Source organism: Chaetodon auriga, chromosome 3, assembly GCF_051107435.1.
Source record: "Chaetodon auriga isolate fChaAug3 chromosome 3, fChaAug3.hap1, whole genome shotgun sequence".
Lineage (NCBI taxonomy): Eukaryota > Metazoa > Chordata > Actinopteri > Chaetodontiformes > Chaetodontidae > Chaetodon > Chaetodon auriga.
The window spans coordinates 10,457,754-10,468,257 of NC_135076.1; the positions used below are offsets into that span (position 1 = coordinate 10,457,754).

Genomic DNA, 10,504 nt, shown 5'->3' on the forward strand with positions numbered 1-10,504 from the left:
ATGTCAGGGATGTTTTGATGGCGGCAGAGGGAACGAACATCCACTCAAGATAGGGACAAGATGACCTGACACAGTATTCCCATTAATTTGTGTTACTATTGTGTACTTGCACATCAGCAAAAATCCTCAGGCTGATTGAGTGCCATAAGAGCTCAACCGCTCATCCAACTTAGGCCCAGACATTCATGACTGTGTTCTTTTTTTGTCCCAAGCTCCAGCAGCCAGGAATAACTCCAAGAGAGGAGCTTGACAGTGTGAATCCAACTTATTTTCAATCCGCTGTCAGGAAGCCGTCTGTCGCTCTGAGATGAAGAGTGACAGCAAGATGTGAATTCAATTGACTGCATTACTGTCTGGCTCAGACGATTATAATGACAGAAATGGAAATTACGGTATATTTCCTTTTGAAGATGTCTCAGAGTGAGGATCTGACCATGCAGAGAATGGAGGAATTAAGGGTAGTGAAGTACAAATCGTAAATATTGATTTCCATTAGAATAGAGAGAAAGTCACTCTCAGGGGATCAGTCAGCTTTCTGCTTTGAGGACCAGGAGGATAAACCACAGAAAAGACTGATGACATCTCAAATGAACAATGGTACCCAGCACAGAAGTCCCCAGTCTTCTGTCTCTCTTGTGTCTACGTGATATTAATGTGAGAGGAACTTCTCCAGCCCATTCAGCTCGAAGATCAATGAAATTTGCATGTTGTAATACCAAACCAAATGTCTCTCATGTTGAAGAGAGGTGAAAAGATCATTTTCTGTTTGAGAGTTTGCCACCGTCAGCCCAACAACCAGCAGTTACTGATATATTTGTGCAGGTGTGTGTGTGTGTATGTGTGTTTGTGGGGGGCGAGGAAGTACCCACATTTGCAATGAGAAGACCGGTTCTTTTCAGTAATCTGGATCACTTTGTTCACCGGCCAAAAGCGACTCATGAATGACTGTTTTGATTCTGCACTCCTCAAGCTCTCTTAGCTTTGTTTACTCACACCTTCTCACCTTATTAAACTGAAAAATACAACTACACACCTTCTGAATTCAAGTTTCTCTCTTTAACTGAACTAATACAAGCTTAACTACCCTATTAACTCATGTCAAACACGCTTCATTCAAACCCGACAGAATCAAAATAAAACTCAACAAAACCATCTTGGATAGTCTTTCCACTGTTTCAATGATCAGCAGCTCTGGTTTGAAAATGAGCAGGGGCTCTGTAGGTAAAATGGAGAGAAGTTTAACATTGTTCATATGTGTATACTAGTCACATTGTAATGATAAAAAGCTTGTTGAAATTTGGCTTTAGATTTTCCCTTTAAATGGCCTCTTATACAGTTTTACACTGCTGTGCATTTTTTGTCTTGTATTACATGGTGACTCTCACAATAAATGTCAGAACATATTGACTGTGCTAGCCACAATCATTGATGTTTAATGTGCCAAGTGGATAGATGTACACTATCAAGGCTGACAACTCTGAATGGTTGATACAGCCCTTGGTAGAGTTGAGATCCTGGCTTGACCACTTGAGATGAATCCCTTTCAAGTGACATTTCATATGAGATCAAGTTACTTTCATTGGCACTGGCCAAAGCACACCATTAGCATTCAGCATGTGCACACTCTGGCTCTAACTGCAAGTCCTCTACACACGACTGCTACGTGACTACAAATGATGAATACAAACTGTCTTTATGCAAGATGAAAGTGAATGATTGTGATTCCCATCCTTCCTCTTGAAACAGTGTACGGTGATGATGCTGCAGATTGTACACAGTAACTCTGATCTTCTTACTGTTGGGACATTTGGGGTGGATGGTCTTTGCATATATACCTTGACTCCACTTCTCAATGGTCAATGACATTCACAGGATCAGTATGGAATAAAGAAAGAGCTATCCCACACACACACACTAGACACACAAGTGAGGGCCGTTCTGCTGCTAGAAAAAAAGTAAACATTCGATCAGCAGAATCGCTTATGAAACAAAGGTAGATGTGTGCAGAAATGACTATTAGTGAAAGCAGTGCAGGTCATCTGTCTCTCCTGTCTTGATCTCTCCTACAGGCCAAATCTACAGTGACACTGGGCCACTACTGCAGATATTTCTCTCAATCGTGCTATGTCAATGTGACAGACATTGACTCACAGAGAGAGCTTTGGAAAAGGGATATCGATAGTTTCTTTCCTGATGAGGTGGCAAGTAAAACTCACGAGGCTTCATTTACAAAGATTTATAGGTAGATTCTGCCCAGACTTTGATCTGTATAGTGCTCTTGGCAAATCTGACAAGGTCTTGGCTGCTCCTTTGCAAATTAGAATCCTATCTATCTATCTATCTATCTATCTATCTATCTGTCTGTCTGTCTGTCTGTATTACATTACATATTACTGAACGTCAGTCTATCGCTACAATCCTCTCAGACGCACGACAGCACCTCCAGGAGGAATCTCTTGACATTACATACCTGAAGTGAAGTTATTTTGACTAATTTATGTTATATATTTCGGTATATAATCTCTTTTTTCTAAGTGAGATATGTCAAGTTTGCAGTCCTTCAATAACTGTGATATGTCCAGGAGTGAAAGAAGAGCTTCAATATAATAACAACTAATAGGATGGTTAAGTTCCTCAAAACGTTGTTGCTCCCATGTAGGAACCTTTGAATCCTACACATTCTTTCCACCGGCGGACTGTGTTGTTAGAACATTCAACGTCGTCACTTCCTCCCCACGTGAAGCGCTCCATACATGTGAAGAACAGTGACTACATCCATTCACAGCTGGTTTCTTCACGTTTAAAGGCTCGTACATCACATATTCTCATCTTATGATTATCGATAGCAGGACTATGGAGTCCGTAGAGGAGGAGGCGCTGTTCGCGGAGGAGTCAGAGGAGGAAAACAGCGAATTATCAGATAATGAGGTGAGTTAACTGTTATCATGGCTAACGTTAGCCAGCTAAAGCTAACAACTGTAAAACTACTGTGTCGGACTCAAAAAAGTACTTTTTGTTCGTACAGAATTATTGGGAAATTGTTGTGCTATTGCCACAACGCTACTTTTGATTTTACTGTTGCTTTAGTTTTGCATGTTCTGGATGTGCCTCTACATGGGCAGTAAGTGTGTTTGGATGTAGAGCGAGATATATGAGTACATACTTTCTGTTTTCTTTAGCTTCAAGAAGCCTTTTCAAAGGGGTTGTTGAAACCAGGGATGAACGTTCTGGTGGATAAACCCAAAAAGTGTGTCAACAATGTGGTGAGTGGACTCAGAAAAACAAACCTTGAATGTCAGAATTCATGTCCAGCTTTGGTGTGCTTAGTTATGACATGTAGGAAATGTAGGACAGAAAACACTTATGGTATGATCTAATCAGAGTTTTGTGATGCCCTCGTGAAAACGTAAGAGGTAATTACGGAACAAATGTTACATTGTTACATTAATATTTAGTTAACATATGGACATACACTATCTTGGGTGTGTGTTGTGATGCAGGAGGGTTTGAAACAGTGTCTAGCTGACTTCCGTAAAGACCTCCCCTGGGTGGAGAGGTTGGACCTGACCAACCTGCCGGCTGAAGACGTTCTTTCCAAAGTTGAAGGGAAAGTTCCAAACGCGGCCAAAGGAGATGTCAGTGCGGACGATGATTTCCAGAGGGAGATGTACTTGTGAGTGACCATAACCTGACATAGTTTATTGAAAATTTGATTTTTATTAAACTTGTTTTGATTAAACAGTCACCGCAGGACCATTGAAATGTCCCCCCTTTTCTAAAAACATCTTCTCACTGCTACAGACAGCGTATCTACAGGTCCTTCATGTTCTGTTTGTTAACTTACAGCTATCGTCAAGCTCAAGCTACAGTCCTAGAGGCACTGCCCCTCCTAAACAAGCACAGCATAGCCACCAAGAGGCCTGACGACTACTTTGCAGAGATGGCCAAGTCAGACCAGCACATGCAGAAGGTGAGTTGTTTCTTTATTACAAGGGTCTTGTGTACTCCATGATGATGCAGCAAAACAACAAATTCAAAGCTCTTAATTCTAGAGCTGCATCAATTAGTAGATGAGTCGATCGACAGAAAATTAATTGGCAACTATTTCAGTAATTGATTGTCTAGAAGTCATTCTTCATATAAAAATGTGAAAGATTTGCCAGATCCAGCTTCAAATCCTTTGTCATTTCTGATAGGAAAGGAAGAGTCTTCCTTAATTAATGTCAATCCGTGTGGGCAGTTGAAATTTGACCAGCTGCATTGCTTTAGGAACTCAGCACAGCTGCTCTGCTTCTTCCCATGAGACTTGAATCCAAATATTGGCACCAACAAAGATGTTTTCTCACCCACTGTCCAGATCAGGAAAAAGCTGATCTCAAAGCAGATGATACTTGAGAAGTCAGAGAAGGCCAAGAAACTGCGCGAGCAAAGGAAGTTTGGCAAAAAGGTTGGTGTCTGTTTTTTACTGTACTGTACGATTACTGAGTTCCTTTTACTGTATGTTTTTCATTGGAAAGGGGTAGCAGATATGGACTAGAATGGAAACGACGTTACATTAATGAGTAATAGGAAGCATTAATGTGAATTTTGAACGTGTGCAGGTCCAAATAGAAGTGATGCAGAAGAGGCAGAAAGAGAAGAAGGCTATGATGTCTGCTGTAAAGAAATACCAGAAAGGTGAGTTTGTTTGTCTGGCTTTATTCATTCTTTGATATTTGTGAAACCTAATAACTTTCCCTGCACACACACAAAGCTGTGTGTGCAGGTATTACTGTGACATTTATTGTGCACTGGAAAAAAGGGAACCTCTGGAGATTGCTTTACCTCCTGTGAACCAAAATATCAACATGTGAGAATGTTCTCAAGCTGAGATTTAAGATCTCTGATCATCCCCACTCCTAGGAATGACTGACAAACTGGATTTCTTGGAAGGAGACAAAATGGGTAAAGACTCTTCTCAGGGCTCCAAGACAGCATTGAACAAGAAGGGGTAAGGTGTTACATCTCAGATGAGCACACTGCAATCATAAATAATCAAGCATGACTCTTTACGTTTGTGGCAGTTTCACAAAAAGTAAAAATGTTCCTGTTATTTTGACAGCTCTAATGCCAAGAGGAAGTACAAGGACCAGAGGTTTGGCTTTGGAGGCAAGAAGAGTGGAATGAAGTGGAACACCAAGGAGAGCTACAACGATGTTTCCAGTTTCCGTGCCAAAGTGGCTCATGCAAAGGGCGGCAAAGGAGGCAAGAAAGGCAAAGGAGGAAAACAAAATGTGAGTCACATGCACATAAAACACTGCTGACTGATTTAATACATTTTGACAATTTGTCAAAGGAAACTGTAAAGTAACTAGAAAAACACTGTTTCCTGTGCTGTAGAGAAGTTAATTTTTTCCCTCCGCTTGTTTTTACAGAAACGCCCGGGCAAGTCCGTACGCAAGAAGATGAAGGCTCGCTCGTAAAAAAGAAAAAAAAAACTGACAGAGGCTAGAGGCCGGACTTTGTTGGTTCTGGGCAGGATTTTCAACACCTGTTCCCAGTCTCTCCTCTACATACAGCATGAGACATTTAGAAGGACGTGAGCTTTTCTTCTACACCTTTTGTACGATATGCCGTCAGCAAAATGTCTCTGGATTTAAGTGGAGGCCGGTTGAAGCCACGGAGAGATGTCCTGCCATATTTCTAAAGACGCTGTTTGAAGGACCGGTGAAGAAAAGGTCTTTGCAGAAACGGTAAACCCACTGATGGACTACTTAGAGCTACCCAAACCACAAAGTTTTCCCAAAAAACAAAACAAAAGACTGAATTATAATTTGACAAAAATGTCTTTTTTCTCTATTAGGTGTTATGCACCAGTTGTTATGATCTGTGGGACATAATTGTCTCTATGTGCCTATTTGAGGTGGTTTTAAAACCACTTTCTGTCATCACACCTTAATATGGTCACCAACCTCCTTCTGTCTGATATACACTGTGTGTTCCTGTTTGGTGTATAGTGTTTTATTTTTTCTAACTAAGCTCCTTGACACATTGATTCTCTCCCATGTGACATGACATTTTATAATATTGAACAGCTGTTAGTTTTGCCCTTTACCATTCATTAATATGATTAGTGCGTGATGGGCCAGTGTGCTTGTATAGACCTGTGCAAAGGTTTCCCCTGCAAGTTTTTTTCTTAGTTTGCCAAGATGGAAATGCAAAAGGGCAGCCTCTGGCAACGACACCTGTATGTTTGTATGATAAACAAATAAAAGCAGGCAACATAGGTGCTCACTTTTTGGAGGTTTTTCATTTACTTCTGTCTTACTTTCCGTCTTGTTCTATTTTGATGAACGCAGGGCAGATTCTTTGTGCTTGGTGACATCAGAGCTGAATCGGAAGAAATTGAGTCTCTTGTCGTTGCGGTTCGATGGGATCTGGAGAAAACATAATGGACAGAATTATCATTAGCATTTAAAGACTATTACATAAGACCGAAGACGCTTGTGTGGTTTCTTTGGGTTTGGGTCAAAACTCTGGGTCGATTATGTTTTTGTAATTACAGTTGGATCGTAACAGCTGGGATTGTACGAATTCTCTAATTCCTTTAACACAATCAATACTCCATTGTCCATCTCCAGAAATGCCCATGCATGTAAACTCAACATCGTTAAGACTCATTTATTAATTGAATTTCATTTTGTAACATTTTCTGGACTGAAAGATTCGGTATGGTCACGTTCAGTCCTCTAGCTAAAGAGCAGCCTCTGCTCATAATGCCTGTCAGTGCGATGCTTTCCTCACCAGTGGAGTTGAAATCCATCCTATCTCCTGACTCTCAGTCTGTGGCATGCTATATTTCTTGGTGGGCTCCTGGCGGGCTTTGTGGAAGGCCTTGATGAAGTCCGCTGGAAAAGAGAGACATACTGAATGTGTATAATCAGCAACACAGATGTGCTCAAACATTCATTGTCTCCAGCCGCTTCGAGGAACCCAGTGTTTTCTTTAGTTTCAGTGGGATCGATGTAAACTTACAGTTTTCTGCAATCACTTCTACTGGTTTTCTAGACATTGGCTTGTCTGGCAGGACATGTACTAAGAAGAAGTGGACACACACATTGTTAGAGAAAAGGCAGTTACAATGCAACAATCTGCACAGTTTCATGTATCACCAGAAGGTATAACTAGTATAACTATACATTTTCTGTAATGTTCACTGTCATGTTTTGCTCCAGCTGTCTTAGTGCTGATATTTCTGTTCACATTGGGATCACAGGTGGTGTCTTGAACGCTTAGCTCTGTGTGTACTTCCTGCCAGAGAAATGATGTCAGCTCCAGTGAAAACCTAAAACCTAACCTTATTTTCAGCACAAACTCAAATGAAACATTGATTTAAATGTTGAGTGCTCACGCTTTTGTAAGAGATAATATCACTATCCCTGCAAAGAAAATCAATAAACACCTGAGCACACACAGTCTCCTGTAGAGCTGGTGTTACTCTTATTTTAGCGTCATCTGCACAGACAGAGGTCGGCAGGCGAAGCTAACTTTAGCTTACTCACACTTCCTGTATGGGTTGATGCTGAACTCCGTGTGGAGTTTCTGCAGTCTTTGCTCTTTCCGGATCGTCTCAACGTGAATTGCGTTCTGATGAAACAAATCCACTTTATTGTTTCCTGCCATGTTAAAAAATAAAAAAGGAAAAAGGAAAAATCAATCAGCGTTGACACCGAGAGCTGCTAAAACAAAGAGGCTCTCGGTGACTTGTAGGAATTTGTATGTGATTTCGCTGCCTAGCAACAGTAAACGCTGCCTCGCGCTGCAGTAACGGGACTGGAGCGCGCGGTGGAGCAGCGCGCTCAGGTTTGGTGATGCCGGGCGAGCAGAAGAGCGCTTCGTGGTCACGACAGTGTTCCTTTGCTCTGTATCCAGAGCTGGAAATGTTCAGTTCCAGTACCACACACGATACTCCAAAACAAGTGAAAGTCCTGCGTTCAAGAGGTGTGCAGTTATCAGCAGCATGTGTACTAAAGTACTCACTGTGCAGTAAATGTCGTATGGGATGTTTTTAGATGAGTATTACTGCTGCATTCTTTGCATACTTTAATCTACAGCAATGCATCATATGTAAATCATCCTCATACGATGGTGTATGAGATCCATGTAACTCTAAGAGTTTTCAGGAGCTCAGAAAAACAGCTTATTTATCTTAAGAAGTAGGAGATTTTTCTCAACCCATAAAAAAAGCACTTAACCCTTCAGTTTATCAGACACATTCAAATTTTACGTGGTTTTCACTACACATGAAGGATATGAAAGAATTGTTATCTAAAGCTGCTGGACGAATGTAGTGGAATATTTGCCTCTGAGTTGTAGTGGAGTAGAAATATAAGGTTTCATGAACTGGAAATAGTTAGAATTCAAGTATTTTAAATTTGTACTTCAGTGCAGTATTGAGTAAATGTACTTAATCATTACATCACATTAAATATTCCATCTGTTTCTTCGCTCTGGTTTACAGACAGACATCAGCAATAATAATAATTCTCCAACATTTAAGTTCATTTTTTCACTTTAGGATCCGTGTGACAAGGATTTTTTTAAAACTACAAATCTTGCATATGTAGTCTCTCAGGGCTTTTCAGGCTTCCCACCAACTTCCAGAAGCCATTTGTTCATCCCAGTATACACTGTATTTCATTCAAATCACTACCGTTTTGTGCCATGTTGAAAATCTCTGCCTGGAGCAAACGAAGCCATCAAAACGTAGGACGAGCGCAGAATGAATGAATGTGTCCAGACTGTGAGGAAGAGGAGCCAGCCGGAGTACAGTGTGATGTTAGTTTTTTTTGCTTGCATATGTTCTCTTAAGGCGGCAGATGACAGTTTGAGCGTTTTTCTCAGTTCACTCACTGACTGCTGTAATTCTGCACAAACACACACTGACACACTTTCACTGCACGTGCACAAGCCTGCACGGGTGCACGTGTGCGCTGGTTTAGAAGCTGTGGGCATTTCACACTAACGAGGAAGAAACTTTGAGGAAGTAAGAAGAAGCACACAGATGACCAGCGACCTTGTGACAGTGTGTTTAAAACAAGTCGAGTGGCGTTCCTTCACATTGTCCTGGAGCACACTTGACTTCCTTTGCTCTCACACACATAAATAACAGCACTTTCACGTCTTGTAAATATGGTTGGGTGGTTGCCGTGGCTGCCCTGACATCGAGGCTCCAACGACAATCCACTTGTCTCGCATTTCATTTCCCTTATATTTGGTTCCCCCCCCCTCCTCTTCTTCCAGACTTCCTTCCCTCAGATCCCATCTGCTCTTCTCGGAAGTAATCATTTTGGTTTGTACGCTCTCCCGTTCCTGTCTTTGTTGTGCGCATGCTTCTTCTCACAGTAACAGACACCTTAATAAAGGTTGAGATGTTCAGCTCTTGGTTGCCGTCTCATAGCCTGATTCGAGCTTTATTGGCCCTGCGTGAAAGATATAATGGAAACAGGTAATAACTCAAACACTGGAGGGGCTGCAGGGGGAGATTTCAGTGATTTCAGTGTGGGTGGGTGACAAGTCCCCTGTGGTGTTTGTGTATGTGTGCGATGAAGAGTGAGCAATATGTATTACGGGAGGATGGGAGGGCTTGTGGTGTCAAGCTTTGTTCCCCGGCTCCTGTCACAGTGTCGGACTGAGTTATCATCAAGGCAGCTTTTGAGCTCCTCGGGCTGGGAATAGCAAAAGGCCGGTTTGTGAGTTTGTTCAAACTCCAGTGTCGCCCACATGCAGGGGAAGAGACCACACATGCTGCGAGAGCTGATCAAATATGACAAGGTTGCAGCTAAGTCTTTCCCATTCTCCCGCTCGAGCATGTATAGTTAACGAGGAGCCATTTGTACATCAAGTAATGTGGGTTAACGACGGGGCGCCGATCTCCATCATCATCCCCTGAGTGTTCGCAGGAAGGAAGCATTTTGCTTGGTTTTAACGCGGCTGAGGAGAATTATTAATGGCTGACTAGTGTGTGGTGAAGTGTGTTAAGAGCATTATCCTGTAAAGATTTGAGGACGTGATTTAATGGCATGCCATTTTCCTCGTTGTGCCACCTCATCAGCAGAAATGTTCAAACACACGGCTTTCAAAACAGCATGTTTGGCGCCTTTGAATGCTGATGTTCATGTCAAGTTTTGGTCGTCGTGGATTTCTGTCCCCTATCGTTATCCTAGTTTCTCTCTCCCCCTTTACTTTTTTATTCATTAAAAATATTTAAACTCTTTATCTGTGAGACTCCTTTCTTCGGGTGTCGTGCACCTGGATTTGGGTAATTGTCTTGAGTGACCTGCTATTAAACACTGCTCGTGCTCTGAGGAAAGCGTGAGGCTGAAATGTGTCTGAAATTATTTCTTAATTAAACACAAAACCATTCACTGCTTTGGTGGGGCGCCGACTTTTTCTACTTTTGAGTGTTGACTGCACGATGTGGCCTTTGCAGAGAACTCACTGAGATCACATATGGTCTGATCAG

General features: G+C 41.8%; 2 protein-coding genes across 2 annotated transcripts; one reads left to right on the plus strand and one right to left on the minus strand.

Moving 5' to 3' along the window:
* The first annotated feature begins 2,721 nt into the window (after positions 1–2,721).
* On the plus strand, positions 2,722–6,277 carry ebna1bp2 (EBNA1 binding protein 2). Its single transcript, XM_076721614.1, has 9 exons — positions 2,722–2,928; positions 3,180–3,263; positions 3,501–3,673; positions 3,847–3,970; positions 4,358–4,447; positions 4,602–4,677; positions 4,903–4,990; positions 5,102–5,273; positions 5,415–6,277. Exons 1-9 carry the CDS (start codon positions 2,833–2,835, stop codon positions 5,460–5,462), a joined length of 951 nt encoding a protein of 316 aa, XP_076577729.1. The 5' UTR covers positions 2,722–2,832; the 3' UTR covers positions 5,463–6,277.
* On the minus strand, positions 4,690–7,757 carry cfap144 (cilia and flagella associated protein 144). The gene is made up of 4 exons (XM_076721626.1): positions 7,542–7,757; positions 7,015–7,074; positions 6,784–6,887; positions 4,690–6,416 (listed from the first exon to the last, which is right to left on the minus strand). The coding sequence occupies exons 1-4, from the start codon at positions 7,660–7,662 to the stop codon at positions 6,321–6,323; spliced, it is 381 nt and encodes a 126-aa protein (XP_076577741.1). The 5' UTR covers positions 7,663–7,757; the 3' UTR covers positions 4,690–6,320.
* Positions 7,758–10,504: the final 2,747 nt, after the last annotated feature.